Below are 26,241 nucleotides of genomic sequence, written 5' to 3' on the forward strand. Positions count from 1 at the left end.
TGTCGTGAACACACTAATATTTCACCAGTGTTGTAACATCACATGTCGTTAGCGTAGTCTGTCTGTGTCTTCCCTCTGCAAACAAACATGTTAGAGTTGGTTGTGATATACAGTCTGCATAAGTGTGGTCAATCTAATAAACATTTGTAAGGAGATGGCAGTTACTGTGAATGTACAGCAGGTGATTAGTAATAAACAGCCAGACAATGACTCTGACAATCTCATTCAATCTTGCAGATTGCACCTTCTGTGGAAAGTGGTACCACACAGTGTGTGTGGACTTCCCTTGTGCAGAAGGCGACTACAAATGTTGTGGGTGCTAAATAAACAGAAAAAAGTGATCCCTGTTGTCTTTGCTTACTGATTGTTTTCAGTGTTGACAATCCACATTGCTGGCATTGCATCTTTCAACATGTTTGTGGGCAGATTTGGATGTACCAGGGGTAAGTGCAGCCACTCAGCCTCTACTCACTGTGATCATAGCAGCAGGTGCAGATGTGTCACAAGTTAATCTAGTAGTGGGCTATGGTCATGTGTTAGTGGTGGGAACAGTCATATCCACTCACTCTCACTGGCTGTTTATTACTAATCACTGTGTAACTGCTGTGAATTCACAGTAACTGCCGTCTCCTTACAAATGTTCATTAGATTAACCACACTTATACAGACTGTATATAACTCCAGCCATGTTGATGAATTGCCTATATTGGCTGGAAATATTCATTTTCAGGGAAAAGACACAGACAGACTATGCTAGCGACATGTGATGTTACAACACTAATGAAATATTGATGTGTCATATTTGTCCAAGGCGTATTTCATTGTTATGGAAAAAGAGAATATTAAAATCATGATGACCAATTGGAGTGGTGATTTCTATGACTTTGCGTATATAATTTGGAATGTTGTACAAATGTAGGCCAATAAGGAATATATGATATCATTTCATTCTTTTCAAAGGTTTATTTGCATGACGCACAAACACACAATTGAAAGGTACAAATGTGCATGACACGAATTCAAACGTGCTGCAGATGTGTGTCACAGGTTGATCTGGCTGTAGGCTGTGGCACTTGGCCAGAGGTGGCGCTGGTTGACTCGAGTCCATGTTGGTGCACAGAGCAAACTGCTCGCTTTAGTTGTGAAGCAAAAACGCTGAATTCGGTGAAATAAACCGTGCGAGTGGAACGATAACGACGACAAGGGTCTCCCGATCGTTTACTCTTGCTGTCCTGTGAACAACAACGGCGTGGTGTTACTTGTTTGCTGTTTTCGCGATCGCGTCGCGCATGAGGATATCACCAGGTAAACTCGCCACATTTTTAAACATTTTGTTGTTCAACAGCATCAAGACTGACGGAGTGTGTTTGAGACAACCTCACAAGTGTCACAGATGACACATTTGGCGTTTTTTTTGCTGGTTTGTCGGTAGGAGCTCCTGAAACGCAAGACTGCCACACCGGCACCACTGCTGTTGCAAAGAAGCAGTCTCCTCGATTTCTGCAAAGCCAGAGACTCCGCCCACCCTGACAACATCATCCACCAGGAGCGAGGGCTGCTCAGTACAAGAGGAGGGGCTTATTGTCAGTCCGAGAGAGAGAGAGACCTTGTTTTTTCAATCTAAAGGTACGCTGAGGTGTGTGTTACAAGACGATTATACATTTCGTTGAAATGAAAAATCCCAACAGGATAATTAATTATTGTTTTCAGTGAGAAAAAAAAAAAAAAGCTTTCTGAGATCGATGAGATTGGCTGCTATTTAACAGCCAATCAAAAGAGTCTCTGCTGGCACGAGAGTGGAAAAAGGCGTGGAAACGGAAGGACACTGGCATTAATTTATTAATCATCACTGTGTCTTTTTATTGTCTTGTTACGGCAACAATTGGGTGTTGTGTGACTAGGAGAATGAAGTATGTAGCCTAAAGCGCTTTGAGTGCTTCTTCTGGCGTACTGCAGCATAAATAAATAGTGTAAATAAAAGTATATAATTGAGCAAAAAAGCTTGACGTTTTTTGAAGAGCTGAGTTTTGACAAGTTTCTTTAAAAAGTCTTCCTTCCTTTTGAGTTTTGTCACTTCTGTTGTGATTTTGTTCAGCCGTGTTTTGCTTTTCCTAGCTGTCTCCACTTCCCTAATCACCCTTTTGTGTACCGGTGTATATATAGTCGCTGTCTCTTTTTGTCCTCTGACAGAGAACAACAACAACAGTCCTCCACGCACTTTATATTGTGTGGTAAAGACCTTACAGTTATACCAAGGAAACCCCAATAATCAGATGGCCCCAAATGAGCAAGCACTTGGTGACAGTGGGAAGGAAAAACTACAGGAAGAAATCTTCAGCAGAACCAGGCTCAGGGAGGGGCAGCTGTCTGCTGGGGGTGAGGAGAGGGAGATGGGAGAAAAAGAAACAATTTGGAAGACATTAATAATAACCAATTATTCAATTCAGAGTGGTATATAAAAACAGAAAACTTTTTTTTTAAAAGCTGACCCTTTGGAGGAGCTCATCTCGGTGTGGTTCCAGTTTAACTCAGGAGCAGTCTGTTTATGGGGTGAATGTGATCTGACTTCAGTTTGAACCAACCAACATTGCAAGTCTGAGCTAACAAAAAAAAAAAAACTTGTGGCAATGTACTATAGATATGAAAAGGTCTGTATGGGCTAGCACTTAGCCGTAAAATGAATGGAAATTCTCCATGTTCTCCAGTAATCCAGAACACAGAACCGTATTCCTGACAGAAGCAAAAGCGAAAGAGTAGGTTTACAAATTGTTAGTGAGACTTGGTTTGATGTATTGTTGCCCCTGGCCCAATGCACTTTTGCCCAATGAGTGGACTGAACATTCTCATGTGGTTAGTAGTGACACATTGTGGTTGGCTTACAGTTCACCTGGATTCTCTGTCCGAAAAGAAACCAAATCACAGGAAAAAAGCTGCCAGGCAGCAGACCACAGAGAACATTCATGGATGTAATGAAGGATGACATGTAGATTGTTGTTGTAACAGAGTAGGAAGATGGAGGCAGATGATCTGCTTTGGCAACCTCTAAAGGTAGCACCTGAAAGAACGTCTGCCCATCTTTATGTCTGAGAAACTCGGCCTCTCTAAGATTTTTTTCCATAATACCCAGTCATGTTACTGACATGCTGCCAGTTACCTGAATTAGTTCCAAAATTATCCTCCAACTGTTTTTAGCATCACTTAGGCCTAGACTAGGCTGTATACAACTGGCTGTAAAATCAAGTAGCCATTCCTGTTATTATTTGAAATCTGCAGTCTGAGGTGCGTAGCTGTCACATTGCAATGTAAGTTCTTTTCACCCAGCAGAGTACGCTGGGTGATTTAAAAAAAAAAAAGAGCTACACAAATCTTCACAGACCCTCACACTCACTGATAATTTATGTCACCCAGACCTGAGCGGATTTTCTGGTGCATAACATATAATCCCAGTTTTTATTTGCTTTTCCAGACTTTTGTACCCTTGTCTCATCACTTGGAGCGATGATAAATCAGTCCAAAGTATTTCTGAGCGATCACTTACAAAGAATTTGAAGATGGAAAAGAAAAAAAAAAGAATTTGAAGATGGGTGTGGAGTAGTACAGTTAGCTCTAGAAGGACTCTTGTAGAGCTCCAGCGAGCCATAGATGTTTTACTTTACCTCTTATTAATTTCATTCTCTTTCTTCTTTTCATTGACTTTAACTTATTACTCTGTCTGTGACACAGTTAAGACTCGGGTTGAATTACAAATGATCAAGAATCATTAACATGACTACTGCGTTTAATGATCAACTCCCAACTGAACAAAGAAAGACTAAAAATCAGACACAGTTAATCAGAAATTACCCGAACCCTGGACATGTGGTGACAGAAGTTACAACGAAAGAATTTCTGTGCTCAAAAACACCAACAAGAACAAACGAAAAAGATTCCAAACACATCAAACATCTAGACGGTGATGTAATCACATCAAGTTTTCAAGACTTTTTTCAATATAGAAACTTATTTTTGCATTAGAATTGTAACAAAAAACCCAAAACAAAAACAATAAAATTAATCTTCATTTCATTTAAATGCAAAGCAGCAGAACAATAATTATCTAAAGTATAAGTGCAATTAGTTTTTAATCTTCATTCCAACCATTCTTTACTCTTTACAGTAAACCTTCCACCAGCACCGGGCTCAAAGCAACTAAGAAAACATCCAGCTAAATTTAGGGGTTTGACTTTTGTTCTTGCAGAGGCAAAACCACCATGTCATGTTTGCCAGTGATTTATGTCGTTTTATATTGGTAGGGTTGAAGATAAGTGTTGTGACATTAGCTAAATTTCTGTTTCAATAAAGCATCAATAGTGCATCTACCATAAACCTTAGTAAATTATTTTTGTACAATTCATTTAAAAATGTGTCCCCAAAGTAATAGCTGGAAAAATAACCATTTCCTCTCCTGTCACCTAATTTTAATAATAAAATAATAAAACACAAAACCTCTTCATAAATTATTATTTGATGCGCTACTTTAGAGTCAAGGAAAACAATCCATTTTGTAAGTAGTAGAAAATGCATACAGTATGTTCAAGTAGCCCGTAAGTAAGAGTAAGACATAAGATACAGGCAACCAGTGAAACTGAAAAAACAAAGCACCCTAACCCCGATTGTCCCTCTGATATAGTACTTACATTTTAAGGATAATATTTTGGAGAGAAGAGTATTCTCCCTCATACAGTGAATACCTGAGGCAAAGCTTCTCTGTGGCAGAAGCCCACTTTTTGCTCAGGTTCCATTATTGTGTAAAAAGTAGTTTTCTAGTGTAGTGTTTACACTTTTGCTTGGCAAGTGAAAGTTTGCTGGTTCAATTCCAGCTGGACACACATATACCCTTTGAGACTGAGTCAGGAAAGGCATCTGGCATACATCGCTCTGTAGCAACCCCTTGTGGTAAGAGATGAGTCAAAAGTACATTTTGTGAATAAAAACGGGAACATCTCACATGTCCCATAATCAGATTCTGCTTCACACAGCTCTGGCTAATGTACACTATGTTTGTTAATAGGGTAAATGTTTCTATAGAAAAGATTGTTTATTGTTGTAAAATTCAACTTGACTCTTACTGTATGTTAATGCGCACATGAATGTTTGAAGGCAATATATCAGTTGGTATTTTACATATGCATATCATGCATATCATTTGCTTCAACCATTCACAGTAAGGGGGTCAAAACTAACTTTAAGCTGCTTGATTTCCAGAGTTCTAAGAAATATTTTGTTTAAAATCTGAAACGAAATCTATAATATGGCTGCTCCTCTGCTCTGTAATCCAACACCAGATGAATCAGCTGACAGAAACTCCAGCCCGTCCCCCGTTTGATAGAAACATCTACACTAAAACGTTATAATCAACTGACAGGTAGCACCGATGACTGCCTCAGCTGATCATAATTCAATGCACCTACATCTGATGGAAAACACTCAACAGTCATTTTGAATTTGATGACAGCAACATAACTTGGAATTTGGCACAGGTTCATACTGAGTAGCATCCCAGCTTCTTTTAACAAAATCTGTAAATGTCTGGGAAACGAGGAGGCTTGACCTTTGGGAGACGAGAGCTGCCCTATTCTTGTCTGAAAGAAGAGTATCTGCTCAACAGTCCTGGGGTTGTCTTTGCTGTATTTTCTGTTTGTTCTGAACTGTTTGGAATGCTAGCCACAGAGATATTCTCAAATTGCTCCATAATTTTAGAGTAAAGCTGTTTTTTGCAGATTGGTGAACCTCTGTCCATGTTTACTTCAGAGAAACTTTGTCAATCTAAGAAGCTCTTTTCATACCCAGTCATGCTACTGAATTGTTGTCAGTTAATTACTGCAGTTGCAAGTTATCCTGCTTTGTGTCACTTTTCCAGACTTTTGTTGCCCTATCTCAGCTTGAGACACGTTGCTGCCATTACATTTAAAATGAGCTAGCATTTTTCTTGAAATGATATATTCTCAGTTCAAACATTTGACATGTTTTCTGTGTTCTGAGTTTGAGATTTGCAAATCATTGCATTCTGTTTTTATTTACATTTTACACAGTAACTTTTTTTAAAGCATCTTTTAGGCTGGTTGCTCTAAGATGGTTAGAAAACCTGCAGAAACAGTCATCCTATCTTGTGCTCCCTTCTGCCTCTTGGCCTTCAGGGTGCATCTCTTCTGAGGCTTCCAAGTCATCGATCTCAGAAGACGACTTCAGGTTTTTCTCTGGTACCAAATCGCCTGAGGTGTGATGTGGCATCTCTGGTGTAGGTGGAGAGATCGGAGGGTTGATGCTGCTGCCGATCCCAGTAGGATTTTCCTCCTGGAATGTTGCCTCAGCCTGTGTGCAGCTGGTTTCAGTCGAATCTGTGCTCACGCCTGCACGTCGAAATAACTTCTGACCTGTGGCACAAGGCAAGTGTGATGTACAACACAAATCAGTACCTGCTGATTTCATGAAAACACTAAACTGGTCAAGATATAAACCTGTAAGCTCTCTAACGATGAAAAGTAGATCTTTCAAAGAGAAGAAGCTATTCTTTAAGAGAGAAATGGACTAAATATGCTGAGACCAAATGCAAAGTACTAATGGGCTCCATGAAATCATGGTCATGTGGATTTACTTTTCGAGGTGAAACTTTCAAAAACTACTGAAAGCATTCAGTGACAAAAATATAAACCAAAATAATAGAAACAACAAAGATTACCATGACATGCAAACTTGTGGGTTTGCTCATCAAAATGCTCTCAGAATGAAAAAGTCATCTTGTATCTATTTTTATCCAGACGGTGCTGTGAAGCTTTCAGCGCCTCTGCTAGATTTCGATTGCTTCCTCAAAGTCCTTTTTCCGGCTCTTGTACTTGTGCCTCTGCTATGCTTTCTGGATGTTCTCCACTGTGTCCAAATGGTGACATAGGAGACATGAATTTGTATATCATGTTGGACAAAGCTTGTGATGGTATGGCTGTTTAATGCACTAAGCTGGTGTACAATGCCATGAAGAGGGTAAAACATCCTCTTCTTTTTGCCGCTTGAAAGTATGTAAAGTGTTCTCCCTCAGACAGACCAGCATGTTTATAGACCTCTCTATTTACAGTCTGACACTGAGATGATTTCATGGGGAAACAACCCTGTGAATGTCACATATAACTAAAAAAAAAAGGTTTTCTCCTTGTCCTGACAGTTCAATTCAATTCAATTCAATTTTACTTATATAGCGCCAAATCACAACAAAAGTCGCCTCAAGGTGCTTCATAGATACAGAGAAAAACCCAACTATCATATGACCCCCTATGAGCAAGCACTTTGACGACAGTGGGAAGGAAAAACTCCCTTTTAACAGGAAGAAACCTCAGTCAGAACCAGGCTCAGGGAGGGGCGGCCATCTGCTGCGACCGGTTGGGGTGAGAGAAGGAAGACAGGATAAAAGACATGCTGTAAGTGCAGACTGAAACCCAGCTCTGTATGTTTACTCTCTATGCAAGTGGTCAGAAACGGGTTTCCAGGAATCTGAAAATTGCACCTGACCTGGAAGTAATCCAGATGCATATGCACACAACCTTGAAATAGAGACGGTCCATATTTAAGTTTTAATAGGCAATGTCTCTAAACTTTGTTACACCTTGTATTGGCAAGAAGACCAATAACATACTGAATCTGTAAAGTAGCTTTGTATGATTGAAAAGAATCATTTTTATTTTACACTGCTAGCTCCACACAGAGGACAAAGCAAGGCCTGGTTTTAGCACCTTCTTCGTTTAAGTGAACTTTCTTCTAAATTACTGCCTCTGCAAGCAGACTCGAACATCACAGGGGTGAGGCTCCTGGATCTGAAACGGCCAAATAAAGGTCCCTCTCTTTTTGACTCCGCTAGCTTTGAGAGTGGAAAAAACATAAATAAACTTGGCGCCTAGAGCAGTCTGAAGCTGAACTTTAGTCACACAGTGACGATTTATGCATAGTCAAATAAGGACAAGCAGAACAGGTTACCTTAAACTTGAGCAAGAAAGCTGACAACAGGAAATGATAAGTTAATTATTATGTGGTGGTTAGTGTAGACATATTGCACAAAGTGCTTTTATTGGCGATCTGCTATTACCAGAGCGAGTGTGAGTGAAAGGCAGGAACTATCTTACCTGGCAGTTTCTTTGATGAAGAAATGGGAGTGTCCTGCAGGGATGGCCTGTCAGCTTGGGCTTTGGTGGAGTAAGTCACTTCTGTGGAATCCAGAGAACCTAAAAACACCCAAGTCATTAACCAACTCATGCTCTGTATGTTACACATACTGTAGATTTGCTATATTTAAACTCAATTAGTTTTTATATGTAATCAGTGACTCAAATACTTGAAGGACCTGGAACAGGAATAACTGTTGACAGAATACGTCGACTAAAACAGCAAGTCAAAGAAATGTGGTGGGTGTTAGCAAATTAAATTCAAGCTGTAAAGTTTTTAAAAGAGAAAATGTAACTCTCTCAAAAGCTCTTCTTCTAAATTCAGTCTGAAACTAAGAAACATTCAATGAAGAACCTGAGAACAAAGTATTCCACTTTACCTACATAAACATGTGGTTGAAACAAGAATAGCTTTGTGGGTTACACAGAATGAGTCTGTCCTAACAGAGAAATGGACTACCTGCTGCAAGACTGAATGTCCGTCCCTTTATGGAGCTTTGGATCGGAGAGAACCAGTTTAACACAGAGCCAACCACAGGAAGCTGTCTCAGCATTCCCTAGAATACACAGCAGGAGTTACAATTCATCATTTCAACACACAACTCAGTCTAGGCACACTCCCATTTATTCATCTGTACTGGAACACACAGTGAAGCAGCGAGCAAATCTTTCAAAAGTGTATACAAGCACCAGAACTTGTGCTTTTCTCTCTGAAGCTATTAATCTGAAGACAAAAAGAAAGTTGCTACTTCCAACACAGAGAACATTTAATTCCAACCGTTGGATAGAGACTGAATGGAGTTCAGAGCTGATTGTCTTGATTTCTGTTTTTTTTTTTCCTTTGGGAGGCTCTTGAGAAGTTTTTAAGTAATACTTTTTTTGTTTTAAATAGTAAAACTGCAAAAAAAACTTCTCAACATCACAGGTACAAATTTTAGTGACCATTAAGTTATGTATGGGCAACAAGGATTGAACTTGACTTGTGAAACAAATGCAAATGGAAAATTCAACATTGCTTTCACATTTCTTTAACTGCGTCCATTCCCATGAGTTTAATAGGAATAGTGATTGGGCTTTGTCTCTGTGTACCTGCAAGTTGATGCATCTTTCCAAATCTCAGCGGAGACTTGATATCGGCCACACAGTGTAAAGGAATCCATCACATAGAAACTTGTGGTTTTATTTTAAATTGGTTTCCCAGTGAAATAAATTGTACTGATTATTCTGAGGTTCCTGACAAACTTAAAATTGAGATCTTTTTGCCTTATTGGAACAACTGAACAAACACTATTTGTTCCCATCTTTGCAGTTTGGAGGAAAGTGGAATTTACATTTTGATATATAGGTGTTATCACAGTTGATGGATTACCCTTTTACCCCCTTGGTGATGTGGACATTCATGGGAAATGCCTAGAGTAGTAACATGCCCTACACCCATCTTGGTTGAAACAAAAGGCACTGCTTCTACAATGACTTCACTATACCCCTGTTTTCAGATTAATGTAAGCAGTTACACTAACACAGACCGAGAACAGGAGGAGACAAAAAACATCTCTATGTTTGAAGCTTATCATTCATTTCAGACCCTGAAAGTCAGCTTACGCTGGGCTCACCAGTTTTGGTACTTGTATCCACTTGTGAATGATTTAACCTATGATCTTAAGTTACCTACTCCACTACAAACATGCACGCGCGCACACACCCACCTCCTCCACGAGTTTCTCCTCATTAGCCTTTTGCAGCTGCAGCTCTGCCTCCAGGATGCCTTTCCTCACCACCTCTGTCATGTTCTGCAGCAACTAAGCAGAAAAGAATCACTGCTTTATAAACGTAAATGTCATTAATGAAGAATAAGCCAAACCTGGAGTTCAACTCGTACCAGACATTTTGACATGTTTTTATAAAAGTATTAGCAATAAATAACCATTCATAAATTCCAGATGACAGTTTCCCTAGGCAACAATCTTATTAACTTTGAATGTAGCTATAACTTAAGTAAATTACTTTTTGAATTCTTGGATATTTATATCACCTAGGGCTGTTCGATGTAACGATATATATCGGATGACGATATAAAAACGTCTATCGTTTCATTTTACGCTATTGTTTGTTTCGTGGTGTCGCAAAATAAACTGTTTACGGCAATATTTTTTTTCATCGTTTTGATGGTCACTGTAGTGGCTATATTAATTTCTTAAAGTTCTCTCTTTCTCTTATATTTAATATAACCACACTACAGACTGTTTTTATGGGTTGTCGTTAGCAACAACGACGTTAACACCACCGCATGTCCGCTTGTTTATTTTCCACATAAACCTTTCAGAATAAAGCTCAAGATCCTGTTGAGAATTTTCAAAATAAACGGAATCACGTGAAAAAGTATGCAGAGTATTGACGGATGAGAAGCAAAAAAAAAAAGAAAAAAGAAAAAAAAAGAGTCGTGAGGTGCTAAAAAATAAACCTTAGACTCAAACGTTAGAACAGGCTGTGTAATAAATACTAAGTGTAATAAGCGGCCGTTACAACTTATGTCTAACAATGTATAGTTTCATGCATCGGTTAAAACATTCGACTCCAGGTACACGATGCCCAGCTGGAAACACTTCACCTACCTTAGATTCACAGAATTTACAGAAAATATTACATTTTTTGTGATTTATATTGTTATCGGGACGATAGATGTTTTATATCGGGATATGAGATTTTGGTCATATCGCACAGCCCTAATATCACATCAGCCTAAACTGTCTAGGATAAGGTTGAGCGATATGTACAATTTTTCCAACTGACATTCATCAGTCCAATAAATGATAGGGTCATGCAGGTGACTTTCTGATGGGCGGAGCAATGTAATCATGCACAGACTGATTTGCGTGTTTAGAACACAGAACAAGTCCAAACATAGAGAAACTAGCTGCCAAAAAATACAAAGCACCAATTTGGGATTTCCTTGGCTTTAAACCAGATGAAAGAGGTAAACCCAAGGATGTAAGGCGTGTGCCACTTTGGTACAGTTGGATATAAAATTTGACAACGAAAAAAGCCTGCACCTGCTGCATTATATGCACTATTAATATCGATAAAGGGAGATGAAAAATACTGATGAAGAATAGAGATGGAGTGTTGTCAGAACACTGGTTAAGTTTATTAAATTCACTCAGTTAAGTGATTTCTCATATATGCTAATCTGTGCAGATGGTAAGAGCACACAAGCTAGTTTACCCTCAAAGACCAGAGGTCTATTCACACATGCATGTGCAAAGCCCCAGAAAAAAGCTGCTGGCTCTCAGCTTGCCCGGCTGAAATCATTGTTAACAGGAGACAGACAAAAGAAGTGCAGCTTTCAGTGACAACAGCCAAGAAGATGGCAGTAATGTAAAGGATGGATGCAAACGGGCGAGGGTTTCGTGAAACCGCTTTCTCAGATCAAAAGCAAGAGATCACTTTATTTCAGTGAATTTGTCACTTTTTAGATTTGTCACTTCATTAAGTCAAGTATCATTAGCCAAATGCTCCTTCAGTTCCCAAAAGCAAACAAGTAGAGAGTTACAACAGAGATAAAAATGGTTCAGATTTTTTCAAATCTATTAAAATCAGTGAACAAAAAGTAATGCAAATAAAAAGATATAACACTGCTATAACTTCAGATATAAAATAAGGCAGAAATATCAGAGATGTTTAGATGGTTAGTCAGTTTGTGTTAGTTGACAAACAATAGTGTGCTACCTTATAGCTAGCTGCAGATCTATGGTTAAGCTAATGTAAACAGATTGGCAGCTTTGCCAACAATACAGCAACAACTGAATCAGAACTGGGAACAAGTTATTAACTGCAAACGCCATCTAAAGATTTTCAAATATTCTGCAAACTGAAAGCAGGACTTACCTTCCCGCTCTCCTCTATGTCCCTGCCCAGGGCAGCTATTGTATCCACCAGGTCTGAAACATCAACATCATCTGTCACCATTCCCACAAAAATGCAGCCCTGCTCTGTCACGAACTCAGGGCCTGAGAAATGAAACAAACAGAAACAGAGGAAAGAACAACAGAAATGGTTAAAACAGTGTTTTGTTTCTTTTTCCAAAAGCCTCTCAGATAAGTAGAGGTACCCACCAGTGGAAAACAGGATGTCAGTGTCAAGGTCTTGCAGTTTCTTGAGTAGCTCAGTGTTAATTTTCTCCTGCTCCTGCTTCTTCCTGTCCTCATCCATTCCATTAGCCTGCATCTCATACCTGAACATCACAGCATCAATCACATCCACAAGTGTGAAAACTACTGAAAACAAACAGATTTCTGTCTTTTTGTCTTTAGCAGTATTCTCAAATTGTCACAAGCAATTTGAGAATACGGCTAAAGACCAAAAGACAGAAATTAAATATGCAACATTGATAGTTTCTCTTAGAGTGATGATAATTTAACTAATTAAACAGATAAAGGCTTTAGTTATGTGACACTGAGCTTCCTTTCTTCTCATGTCTGCTATGCTAGTGCTATGGAACAACAGCAAATTAGGACATGATAAGATGAAGGAATTTTAATAAATATGGTTGTCTGGCTTCATCCATCAATATCCATTGACCAGTGCAAAGAAATGCCCCACCACAGAGTTCCTTGGACTCGATGCTCGGCTTTCTGCCTTGATGGCAATAGACCTTAACTGCATACATGTGTCCCTTTCTTTACCATGTCCAGTCAGAGTGTGACCAACTTTGGCAGACTAATATCACTGACTTTAATTGATTTTGACATTAGCCATTTGCTTCTTTATCAGTATCGAGATTTGTAACAGCTGATTAAGGAAAATTTGAAAATAAAGTGGAAATGGAAGAACACCCCTTATCCATGTCATGAGTGTTGATATTGCATGGTTTTCCCATCGAGGGTACTCTCCAACTTCACTGTTGGCAGAACAGCTCTTTGGATTGGCACAAACACTACAACCAATCTGAGCAGAGTTGTGGGGAGTGTAAAAAATAAATAACTACACACAACAAATGTATTTACTTTGTGTGTCTGAAAGCAAAAAAAGACAATATATCACCAAACATCAGTATTGTATTGGAATGGGTCTTACAAATGCTGTATCAGCCAGTCTCTACAAGTCATTAAATTACGGTTGTGGACTTCAGTCAAGTTCCTACAAGGACTAACAAATCATCTCACCTTGTCACTTACTAGTCAATGGAAACTGAGCCATGTATAAAATAACAAACATATGCACTGTCTTGATACAACTAAGATATACAGGCTGTGAAAAAGTTTTTCCAGATTTCTCATTTTTTGTGTATTTGTCATACTTACATGTTTCAGATCAATAAAAAGATGTTCATATCAAACAATGATAACTTGAGTTAATACAAAATGCAGTTTTTAAATAATGGTTTCAATTATTAAACAACAGAATCCAAATCTACTTGGCCTTCTGTGAAAAAATAACTGCCTCCTGAACCTGATAACTGGTTGTCAGGCTTTTGACATCCTGGATAAGTCGTCGATGCGCTCGTGGGATGATTCGCACGATGTGTTGTTATTTTGAGATTTTAGTCTTTTTACACAGGGCAAGGGCCAATAAAGGAAATCATCATTTAAAAACGATATTTTGTATTTACTCAGGTTATCTTTCTCTAATATAATCATTTAAATATATTATATTTAAGTGCTTTTTATATAGCACTGTATAAATCATTTTACGTCTTTGTTTTGATCTTACTACTACTACTGATTAATAAATATGCAAATAACATATTTAGTAAAGAACTTCATGTAAGCTGCATGCACCCTTACCGGACAACTCCCAGTCCAGGCCAGGCGAACTCGTTTATGTATCTGAGTGAGGGTGAACGTTTGTGTGTTTCCTCTCTGAAGTCTTCTCTGAGGGACATTGTGGAGCTCATTACAAATACCAGCTCTGTCATTTTCTCCACAATGGACTCAACATCCTCTTCCCGGGTCCCCAGAACTAGAAGGGAATGAGAAGTGAGAGTTGCATGTCTCCTAACTACTCAGGTGGTAGTTATCTGCTGATCGAACAGTCAGTGAATCGAGCCCTACCCGATAAAAAGTGTTTAGGCATAGATAAAAGCATTGCATAAATATGTATTGTGTGTCACATGTTATGCTGCATGTGACATCATTCATCATGACCGGTTTGGTGGTGGGTCGGTGATGATCTGGGGAGGCACAGACTTCTACTGGATAGCAACAGCAGCCTGAACACCAACTATTACTATGTCCTTTTCGTCAAATGATGTGGCATCCTTGGTACCCAGCCTGCATTTTCCCCCCACTGAGATCTGATGTGCTCTCTAATTGTTCTTCCCCCTCCCCCCTTTCCTTATTGAAGTGTATATTGTATATAAGTAAGAGCAGAATGTTGTAACGTGAACACAAGTTCATGTTACCTGCAGCTGTCAGGAGGGGACTGAAGCGTACGCAGGTGGCCTCGTCTTCAAGCTCCACCACATCTATTCCACTGGTGGGAACAAGTTCAGCCAGCTCTTCACCCAGCTACCCCAACAGAAAAAAAAATAGAAACAAAATACATATATATAATTCAGTTTGCTGAAGAAACAAGAAGGACAAGGGACCTATAGGAAAAGGTTCAGTTTAGACAAGCTCACAATTTAAACAATGTAAACTGGTACAAAGACAAAATATCAAATTTAGAAATTAAAAAATCTTTTTCTTTTAAAAAAATGTTGCTAGACAATATTGCATATAAAACAAAAAATGGCTGCAGCTCTAAATTTAGAAACATCCTGTCTCAGAGTGATGCTGAAAAACTAGTTCATACATTTATTACTTCTAGGCTGGACTACTGTAATTCATTATTACTGGACTGTCCTAAGCCAAACCCCTGAAAAGCCTTCAAAATGCTGCTGTACTGTCAGGGACTAGAAACAGAGAGCAGATTTCACCCATTTTGGCTGCTGGCTGAAAGTGAAGGTGGTTCTTGGGGTATATAAAAGTAGATTGGGTTTTTTCAGGACCCTCTTCTGTGGAACCAGCTCCCAGTTTGGATTTAGGAGACCATGTTTACTTTTAAGATTAGGCTTAAACTGTTTGTTCTTGATAAAGCTTATAGTTAGTGCTGGATCAGGTGGCCATGTATCCTCACTTATTTATGCTCCAACAGACTTAGGCTGCTGGGGACTTCCTGTGTCGCAGCAGATGGCTGTCCCTCCCTGAGCCTGGCTCTGCTTGGGATTTCATACTGTTAAAATCCATTTTTTTCATTCCTAGTGTCAACAAGTGTTTGCCAATAGGGGCTCTTCTCACTTTTGGGGTTTTCTCTGTACTATTGTAAGGTCTTTACATTGCAATATAAGGAACCTTCAGGCAACTGTTGCCTGGTCTGATCAGTTTTAACTGTAAAAATCACAAATGATCGTGAGTAACTTGATCCTTGGCATCACTGATGGTATAAATACATTATAATAGTGTGTCAGGCATTTTTTGGCATGCTTTGATTACTAATATGAGGCACAGTTGTGCCGTGTCCTCAAATCTTTCAGTGACCTTTCTGTGTGGAGTCGTGCGTTTCCTCTGTGCCTCCACAGGTTCCTTTGGCTTCCGTCCACCAGAGGTGGGAATTAACAAAGTACAAATACTTTGTTACTGTACTTAAGTAAAATTTTCAGGTATCTGTACTTACATGAGTAGTTTTTTTCTGACCACATTTTACTTTTGCTCCCTACATTTTTAAACAAATATCAGTACTTTCTACTCCGTAAAACAGACTCGCTACTTTTGGTTTGACACATTTTAGGGGAGTTAGTTTTTGTTGCCACACACCGGAACGACCTCGGGTGTCCATACATTGAGGTTGTGGTACTTTGGCATCTAGCGAGTCCTACTGAAGAGGAATGAGCATAAAGGTAATGACTTTTCTTTAAGTGTCAGATCATTTCAAATGCAATTTCTCTACAGCTCAACAAACATCAGCAAACGCACAAACTGTTTGTGTGCAGTTTGTCTGTGTTGCTAGCTAAAGGTCCAGCTGCTATATTTCACAGGGAGAGAAAAAGAAAGAGTCAACTTCTCTCAGATAAGAAAGACGGGACAGGAGAGAGCTTAGATTTAAAGGTAAGGCCTGCTCAGTGGGATTTGATAAACAACACTTTTAAAGCTTACATGTGTGATGTTTACAGATATTTTATTTTGAAAAGGTCGAATGTAAGGCGGAAGGAAATTAGTAGAAGAAAGAACGAAAAAATGTTATAGGAACAAGTTAGCGCTGCAGACTGTATTGCCGCTGCAAGCCTGAGAATTAAAGAATGGAACTGAGAAATACTGAAGGTGTCATCATTAATGCTTGAGGCATGCAAACATTACAACATGCAAGTCCTCATGTTTTAAAATCAGATACTGGGTTTGCACATGTGACATTTTCATATTGTGAAACATCCTGCAAAACAAAGTAAGCTATACTAACTGTGCTATTTAAGGTTGCATGAAAATACTTGCTTAATAATAGTTTAGTGCAGGATAAACAGTTTAGTTTGTTGTACTGTGATGCAAAACCCCCCCGCAAAGAAACCCAGTGTGTGACTGGTGCACAGTGACTGTGGATTCATGGTCAGAGTTAGTTTACATCAAATGTAGCAGATTAATATGAATTTTAGCTGATGATCCTTAGATCCACTGACTGAATTCCACCTTGATACCAACTTCATACTATCTAGAAAAAAGCCATCATAAACAGTGTAGTGTCAGTGTAATGGATCTGCCAGGACAACTCATGAAACATCTGCTGATATGTTGTTGAATTAAGTCGTGAACATCCGCAAAGAGCACAGACTAATCTACTGGAGCTCACAATAGAAATGATTGTTAGTGATGATTCTTTTCCCCACACTGAGCCATTACAACCAGTTTTAGGGTTCCCCCAGTTCCTGAATCCACTTTAACCCCTGACTCTGTAAAGGCAAAGTGACCCTCTACAGTGTAGCAACAGAAAATAATATATTTTTGAAGTTAATATAGGACAAGGTTCAGTTAGCTTTGCACGAATAGAAACCTCCCCCAAAGAGCTACTTTCTGACTTTGAGTATATTTCACACCCAGTACTTTTTTACTTTTACTTAAGTAAAGAAGTTCAATCACTAATTCAGCTTTTACTGGAGTAGTTTTTAACAGCGGTATTTGTACTTCTACTTAAGTACAGAATGTCCTTACTGTTGCCACCTCTGCCTTTCACTTTTGTTCTGGAATGTTAACTGGAAATTGTAAATTGACTGTGGATGTGAAGTAGATACAGTGCTCAAAGTGTGTAGCATTATATGAATATGTGGTTAAAATGTGACTTGTAGGTAAGACAACTGAGCATTGTTTAAATGCACAGTTGTAGTCAATATGGGTATTGCCAAATTTGAGCGCTTCAGTGCTCGGGTAGAGTAGAAAAGTCCTATGTAAGAACCAGTCCATTTGCTCTTTACCATTTGTCCATCTGTTGATGACCACAGTGTCTAATGGGTTGTGTCAAAGCTCAAATCATCTGAAATTGGTTTCAAATATATCAATGAGTCCACTGTACTGAGATGACCTCCATAAATAGAACACATCTGGGATGTGTCATCATAGATGTCCATCAGAAAAGGCTGCAACAACTGTGTGATGTCAAGAACTCTGAGGAATGTTTTTCAGCATCTTGTTCAATTTCATTCACGAAGATTTAAGGAAACAGGGGTCCAACCCAGTAATAGCAAAGTGCTCAGTGAGTGCATGATGGACACAACACTTCCATGTCACCGTTCACATTTTCTGTTTTAACTGATGTTTTAGACACTTACATGGGATAGTAGATTGGAGCAGCTTTGACTAGCATAGACGCAAATGTGCAAGCTACAGTACATGTTAAAAAAAGAAGAACACTCACCCATCTGTTGAAGGCATCAAGGACCTCTTTTTCTCCAGCACAGAAACTCTCACTGGATGCTAAACACACAATACAGAAGGAAGCGAGATCGATATCTGTGTATGGTGATCTTATTGTTTGGATGTCACATCTCAGTCATTTTCATTTTGATAGTTGATTCTTCGCAAGAGCAACAATGCATGTAAAGACTGTATGCTTTGAAGGAGGGAAACTTTGTTCTATTTTTTTAAGTGGTGTTGAGCAGGCTTTCACAGTTTTCCTTTGCCCATCAGCACCTTGTTATATCTAATTCACACAGAATAAAGGCAAAAAACACCTTTGAATACCAGACTTCAAAAAGTCAGGCAACTATTCCTGAAGATTAATTAAAGACATTATAAAATAGCAAGAGAGTTATAGAGAGTTCTGTTTTGCCTTATTTAGTGTATTTCAATGTTTTTCTATATTTTGAACTGTTATAATAAATTGCTCCAACTACTTCCTAATTGGCTATCAAAATATAAAGAAATAAGAAGAGGTGGGTCAAGACATTTTACAGTATCGCAAGTTCAATTCAGTTCAGTTGCTACAACTACACATGTTTCTTTTCCAGCTATTTATTAATGAGTGACTTATGTATATATATGTATATATTGTACTATTCTTAGTTAGCGTATTGTCTGTCTTGTTAATGTTGGTTTATGTTGGTTTATAATGGAGCACTGTAACAAAAAAAAAATTTCCCCCAGGGATCAATAAAGTATTCTGATTCTGATTCAAGAGTTACATAGCGTTGTAGTTTATTAAAACAGAGGGCAACATTTTGGAGGACAGAGGAAGATTGATGCAGCAGGTCTACACCAGCAAGTAGAAGAAATGATGACGAAATGTCCCATTCCCAAGAAATGACAGTCCATTCATCATCCTCAAACTTTTCAACACCTTAATATCATTGCTAATGGGAGGTGAACTCAAATTTTTTTAAAATCACAATTTCCATACCACATCGCACATTCACATCCTCCATAGATGACCTGTTGATTGATAGACTGTAGCTTTCAAACACTGGCTGCTCAAGTCATTAGCTGGCAATATTTGCCTTGCTGTGCTCAAGTTTCATAATTATTCATCTGTCTTAAATACTGTCTTATCTTATCCTTAGTCTTTAATAGAACTTCTGATTTATTTTTGCATTTTGAGAGCATGAAAGTCTTACCAATACTTTCTTCTTGGTTAAATTTGAATAGCACCACAGGAGAGTCTGATTCATCCTCAACCTGTAGGACAAACAAAGATACAGGTCAGGCATCCTTACTCACATCGTAACTTTTTAACATGGAGAAACAGTTAACATAAAATGAAAGGGTGCAGTGTAAACACATATTTAACCATCAACGCTTGGTGTCCATGGTTTCTGAATGTATTATGTCTGTGGTAATGGATGGACATAGAGGTTCTGTATTACTTATCAAGTAATATCTGTATGGTGGTGGTAAAGTGAGTCCTTGTCTCACAGTATGAAGCAGCCAAATCAAAGCTCCAGCTTAGAGGATTTAGCTGGTCAAATAAACTGGCCACTAAACGAACACTTTGACCAATAAAGAACTGGTTAAATGTTGGTTTAACTTGATGCCAGCTAGTTTTAACTGGAAACATGATGCCATCATGAATGGATGTATACTAAACAAATGAATAAAAAAAATATAAGATGGACTGAAACACTCAGCTTTTAGTGTTTGCTGACGGCTTGGTCCAAAAAAGCAGTTTATATGCAAAACATCCTGAGGAGATATTTTGCATATAAATGCATTGGCTCCCTTTAGATCAGTGGTCCCCAACCTTTTTTGCACCATGGACCGATTTAATGTCTGACAATATTTTCACGGACCAGCCTTTACGGTGCCATGGATAAGTACAACAAAATAAAATGATAGGACCAAGACGAAAACTGTGGTATTTTGTAAATATAATAATAAACGTCAATTCACTGTGTAATTGTGTAACTTTATTAGCAGCGTCCTCCTAAAAATGCACCAACAACATTGAGAGTAACATCCTCCTCTCTGCCCCTTAATGCTCTCTGGTTGCTATGGTAACGCACAAATATTTCTTTCAAAATAAGACACACAACGACAACACGGGAAAAGACCCAGGGAAACCGAGTTAATGAACACCCAAGCCTCAATTCTTGCGGCCCGGTATCAAACAACTCATGGACCGGTACCGGTCCGTGGCCTGGGGGTTGGGAACCACTGCTTCAGGGCAACTAGTTCTAATGAGAACTTAATCAGTTCCCTGCAGGTCAAGTAGAACCAGTGGTCCATGGTTGCCATCAAATGATCATTATAGAACTCCGAGCAGCATTGCTCCAATATCACTGTAAAACCGTTTTTTAAAAGTCTGAACTGCACAGCTGGACAAAGCAGTTCTGAGAATATAACACTACATGCGTGTTTAATGTTAGAGACAAGCTTAGTGGATTAGCCAGAGTTCAATTAAACAGACAGTTGATCTCAGCGAATCAGCACGTGGTACAAGTCATCTTTTGCTAAAACACAAAGACAGTGACATTCAGTTGATAGGTTAAGGCAAGCATCATGCCTGGGAACTGAACTGAAATGAAGGTTACTGTTTCTGCTTTTGATGTAAGGGTCATAATTAGTTCAAATATGCTTGGGTTGTTAAAGACACATTGTTCTTTTATCCAAGTGAAATTTCAAGGCATGGGTGAACCCCTTCAATCTGGCAGAACTGGCCATTCATTTTTATATTATCCAAGTTTTTCACACCTCCAAACTAGGGGCAGTAAGTAGATAGGGTTTTGTTCTCAGCTTGTATCTTCTTTTAAACAATAATAGCTATCATATTGCAAAACCAAGGATGCCTCAAGGAAAGCTCTGAGAATGTTAGTAAGTAGTAGAATTCATCTCAGTCCTTTATACAACATGCCTCATTCAGACCTATTCATAAAGGAACTTTTTTCTACACCTAAGTGCCTTTTACCTAATATTCACACACCTTACTTGCTCTACAGCAACCCCAAGGTTTAGAAGGACAAAGGTAAGGCTTTCAAAACTAAAAACATTGAACCAACTCTCAAGCAGTATGACGGTCTGGGGCTATTCTGCTGCTAGTGGTACTGATACATTGCACAAAGTCAGCTGAATAATGAAGAAAGGGGGCCTACCTTGAAAATCTTCAACTTGACTCCAATCAACAGCTAGACAATTGAAACTTACACACTAGGGTGTTCCAACAGGATAGTGATCCCAAACTCATATCAAAACTGTTTTTGGAATAACCAAAGCAGGCTAATATTAAGCTTCTGGCCTTTCTAATGCCCTGACCTCAGATTTGTCCATTATACTTAAAAGCTGTGTCTTTGCCAGAAAACCAAGCCATTAAAATGACATATTTATGTGTATGCATATATCTGAGCCCTTATGTGCACGTTTGATTAGAGGAAATATCCAATTAAAACCCAAGTTATTAAAGTTGTATGCTGCATAATCTCCCATCATGAAAAAAGAACAGTTCAAAGAAATAATTAAAAGCCCAAATTTATATGTAAACTCCTGACAACAACCCCATAACTGAGGATTATGCATCATGTTTAACAGCTGAAGAAATACCTTATTTACTACTTATTTCTGCAAGCTTAGTGGACTGAAAAAAGTTGTAGTTCTAGTAACATCAATACTCTTACATCGACATGTATTTAAGTGCCAAGTAAAGGCACGGGTGCATGACTCAATTATTTTTTTCAAATGCAACAACTCGAGTGTAGAGAGGCATTCTCTGAAGTACCTCAAAGAACATGCCTGAGTTATGAATAACATAAACAATTAAGAAGAAGTGGTCCATCCATTAGCCAATGAAGACTGTTGAGCTGATGTAGGTGAAGGGAAATGGTGATTAATAGTAAGAAGAAAATCAAAACAAGAAAAGGGAGGACAGAGGGGACTGGGGAAAGAGTAGAGAGGAAGATGGGCAGAGGCTTGGCCCCACGTACAATAGACAGCATGAGAGAACCCAGAACATCCTGCAGAGAAGCCCTGGAGATGGGTGGAATCGGCGACACCACACCCTGGAACCAAAGTAACCCACACTGACTATAACTACAGTTATACAAACATACAAAAAGGAAGTCTCTCTCTCTCTCTCTCTCTCTCTCTCTCACACACACATATGCCCATAGAGCTCATTAGCAGAACACTAAATGTTCACTGCATCTGTATAGACTGTGATTTTATGCTTCATATTGCTTTTACTTTCCCACGCTGTCAAACTCAATTCTGTCAACATCACTCTCTCAGAGTCATTTTCTTTCCAGCCTTATGAAAGTAATTAGCCTCTGTTCCACGTGTTTTAAATCTTATTGACCATTTGATCAAGTTGCCACAAATAACCACAATTTACGAAAAAGACTAGAATGAAGTCATGGACCCACTATTAATCAAGTGTGTCATCACATGAGCCAAAGTGTGAAAAAAGGTGTGGTTTATTGCCACCAAAAGTTTCAGGTGAGAACACCCTGTCATGCGAACTATGTGAACTTCTCGTTCAAACCATCTGTCTTACAAAACATGAACAGTGGTGTCCTCAAGTGAGTGACCTTTATCCTTTGAGTCTAGGTGTAGAGCTGAGCCTTGTCCTGTCAAGGTAGCTCTTCTATGTTTTGCTATCTGGCTGCTGTTGTTTCTCCAGTGTTGAGGTCTGTGCACTCCTTGCTGCATTGCACAGTATATAACTATTTCCCTTAGCTTTTTTTTTTTTTTAGGGAGTTTTGTCGAGTACTTGTGTTGAGCCTTCCATCCTCCTCAAATCCAACAGCACAGGCCAGAAACAGAAAACGATTATCTTTTGTATCTTTCAAGATGAACTTTTTATTTCCACTGAGTTGATGTGAACAGCACAGGTTTTGACCCAAATATCATCCAACTATCTGTATCAGTCGCTAGATGTTATCACTTTGAAAGAGCCAAGAGCTTCCTCTAATGTAAAGGTTCGATATAGTGGTTCATACTGGGGAGCCCATGGCACATTCATGCTTTTGTCTATAGAAATCCTCGTACTTAAAATATGTGGCAGTAAGGCAGAGGGCTAACAGTGTGCAAATCTGATCAGGGATAAAGCTGGTGTGTTGTGTAAGGAGCTGTCTTGCTGTATTTGCCTTTATTTGACAGTCTGCACTGCCTCTGTTGTGGTTATACAAGTAAAAAGTGAGACACCATGAATTCATCTGGATTTTTGTTTGCTGGTGAAGTAGAATTTTTTAATGTGATAGGTGTTCTGCCACCAAGGAGCTGCCTCAGTGATGGATGAGTCACCTTCCTCATCCTCCTCCTCTACTTCCTCTATTATATATCACTGGGATTAAGAAGGTCCGTAAAAAGTATTCCGTTTACTGTCTAACAATATACTTATTTGAAGTCAGGAGCACTCCACCCTGTCATGGGAGCTACAGTGGGGCAAAAAAGTATTTAGTCAGCCACCGATTGTGCAAGTTCCCCCACCTAAAATGATGACAGCGGTCAGTAATTTGCACCAGAGGTACACTTCAACTGTGAGAGACAGAATGTGAAAAAAAAATCCATGAATCCACATGGTAGGATTTGTAAAGAATTTATTCGTAAATCAGGGTGGAAAATAAGTATTTGGTCAATAACAAAAATACAACTCAATACTTTGTAACATAACCTTTGTTGGCAATAACAAAGGTCAAACGTTTACTATAGGTCTTTACCAGGTTTGCACACACAGTAGCTGGTATTTTGGCCCATTCCTCCATGCAGATCTTCTCGAGAGCAGTGATGTTTTGGGGCTGTCGCCGAGCAACACGGACTTTCAACTCCCGCCACAGATTTCCTATGGGGTTGAGGTCTGGAGACTGGCTAGGCCACTCCAGGACTTTCAAATGCTTCTTACGGAGCCACTCCTTTGTTGCCCGGGCGGTGTGTTTTGGATCATTGTCATGTTGGAAGACCCAGCCTCGTTTCATCTTCAAAGTTCTCACTGATGGAAGGAGGTTTTGGCTCAAAATCTCACGATACATGGCCCCATTCATTCTGTCCTTAACACGGATCAGTCGTCCTGTCCCCTTGGCAGAAAAACAGCCCCATAGCATGATGTTTCCACCCCCATGCTTCACAGTAGGTATGGTGTTCTTGGGATGCAACTCAGTATTCTTCTTCCTCCAAACACGACGAGTTGAGTTTATACCAAAAAGTTCTACTTTGGTTTCATCTGACCACATGACATTCTCCCAATCCTCTGCTGTATCATCCATGTGCTCTCTGGCAAACTTCAGACGGGCCTGGACATGCACTGGCTTCAGCAGCGGAACACGTCTGGCACTGCGGGATTTGATTCCCTGCCGTTGTAGTGTGTTACTGATGGTGACCTTTGTTACTTTGGTCCCAGCTCTCTGCAGGTCATTCACCAGGTCCCCCCGTGTGGTTCTGGGATCTTTGCTCACCGTTCTCATGATCATTTTGGAGTTTGGAGTCTGACTGTTTGAGGCTGTGGACAGGTGTCTTTTATACAGATGATGAGTTCAAACAGGTGCCATTCATACAGGTAACGAGTGGGGGACAGAAAAGCTTCTTACAGAAGACGTTACAGGTCTGTGAGAGCCAGAGATTTTCCTTGTTTGAGGTGACCAAATACTTATTTTCCACCCTAATTTACGTATAAATTCTTTACAAATCCTACCATGTGAATTCATGGATTTTTTTTTCACATTCTGTCTCTCACAGTTGAAGTGTACCTCTGGTGCAAATTACTGACCTCTGTCATCATTTTAGGTGAGGAAACTTGCACAATCGGTGGCTGACTAAATACTTTTTTGCCCCACTGTATGTGAACTTCTGCACTATACACAGTGTGGTCCGGTGTCCACCATCCGGTTACCACCATGACAGGTGGTTTGTGGCTGCAGCCCAGTGCAGCAGCCTCAGCAACAGAGGTGCTGCACATGATTCATTTGAACTCAATGTCCCTAGTCTCCCTTGGAATGCCACCTCTCCCTTTAGAAGCTCTGCCTAAGGTGCAAATTGAAGATCTCGGGACCAGGGCCTCTGCTCGGCATTCCCAGACCACCCTCACTATATGTTTAGGTGTGCCAGGTCTGTCCAGCATCCTCCCCCACCACTGATGTTGAGTTGGATTAGGTGGTGGGGGAGAATGCTGATCAGTTGACAGCTCAGCTCAGCCCCTCTCTTGGACACCCAAGTGTCCAAGAGTGTCCTGGTGCCACATGTACTCATGGACACCTTTAGGTTCTAACACGGTATTTGTTATGGACAAAGTGTGGTTTGCACAAGAGTCCAGTAACAGAACATCACTCAGGTTCAGATTAGGCAGGCCATTCCTCTTAGTCACGCCCCTTCCTCAGGTCTCACTGAGTCCCCAGGTGAAGCACTCTCAAGCACCCCACCAAGGGTTTTCAAGGCCGGGTACTGTGAACTGTCATTTGGTGCATAAATGAGCTAACCCCCCTTGTCCACTGGAAAAACCTCCAATATACAGGCAGCAAGGTGAGGGGATACCAAGATACCCACCCGAGCCCACTGCCTCTCACAAAGGGCAACTCCAGACTGGGACATAGTCCAGCCCTCTTCAGGAGACTGGTTCCAGAGCCTAAATCCTGTGTTGAGGTGAGTCCAACTATATCTAGTCATTATCTCTCAACCTCACACACTAGCTCAGGCTCTTTCCCCACCAGAGAGGTGGGGAAAGAGCATCCTGCAGGTGGTAAGCATACAGGAGTGTGGACCCATGTCCCTTCTTCAGGCTGCACCCGGCCAGGCCCCATGGGTTGAGGCCTGGCCCCCAGGCGCTCTCCCTCAGCTCCCCTGCACGGGCTTGGCTTCAGGTTGGGGGTCCAGTAACTCCATCCTGGGAAGGGTGAACGGTTCCCTTGATCTTACACTCATACGGGTCTTCTGTAATGCTCTTTGTCTGGCCCCTCACCCAGGACCAATTTGCCAAGGAAGACCCTACCAGGAGGCAAAAGCCGCCTGACAACTAGCCCGTGGAATACACAAAACCATCTTCATGTTGGGGGTCACTAATCACATCCTTCAATAATGACTCATGCCACTTACCTGTGTGGCACCTCGCATTGTGCATTATGAATATTCCACATTATATTCCAAACAAACAAAGAAGAAGAACATTAAAACAAATCAGTGTTTAA

General features: G+C 39.9%; 2 protein-coding genes across 3 annotated transcripts in view; both read right to left on the minus strand.

The window, feature by feature from the left end:
- The window catches only part of abat (4-aminobutyrate aminotransferase), a 33,204-nt gene extending 31,657 nt beyond the window's left edge, over positions 1–1,547 (minus strand). The window contains exon 1 of the mRNA XM_026165900.1: positions 1,464–1,547. The gene's annotated coding sequence lies outside the window, so the exon portion shown is untranslated. The remainder of the gene's footprint in view (positions 1–1,463) is intronic.
- A 4,495-nt stretch (positions 1,548–6,042) lies between these two features.
- Positions 6,043–26,241, minus strand: part of pdxdc1 (pyridoxal-dependent decarboxylase domain containing 1) — a 33,545-nt gene continuing 13,346 nt past the window's right edge. For both annotated transcript variants that reach the window (XM_026165898.1, XM_026165899.1), the window contains exons 14-23: positions 19,258–19,318; positions 18,063–18,121; positions 14,587–14,692; positions 13,970–14,144; positions 12,299–12,417; positions 12,072–12,193; positions 9,893–9,985; positions 8,647–8,743; positions 8,148–8,246; positions 6,043–6,413 (exon numbers count right to left, since the gene is read on the minus strand). In XM_026165898.1, coding sequence (XP_026021683.1) covers positions 6,142–6,413; positions 8,148–8,246; positions 8,647–8,743; positions 9,893–9,985; positions 12,072–12,193; positions 12,299–12,417; positions 13,970–14,144; positions 14,587–14,692; positions 18,063–18,121; positions 19,258–19,318 — 1,203 coding nt within the window. In that variant the 3' untranslated portion in view covers positions 6,043–6,141. The remainder of the gene's footprint in view (positions 6,414–8,147; positions 8,247–8,646; positions 8,744–9,892; positions 9,986–12,071; positions 12,194–12,298; positions 12,418–13,969; positions 14,145–14,586; positions 14,693–18,062; positions 18,122–19,257; positions 19,319–26,241) is intronic.

Source organism: Astatotilapia calliptera, chromosome 4 (assembly GCF_900246225.1).
Source record: "Astatotilapia calliptera chromosome 4, fAstCal1.2, whole genome shotgun sequence".
NCBI lineage: Eukaryota > Metazoa > Chordata > Actinopteri > Cichliformes > Cichlidae > Astatotilapia > Astatotilapia calliptera.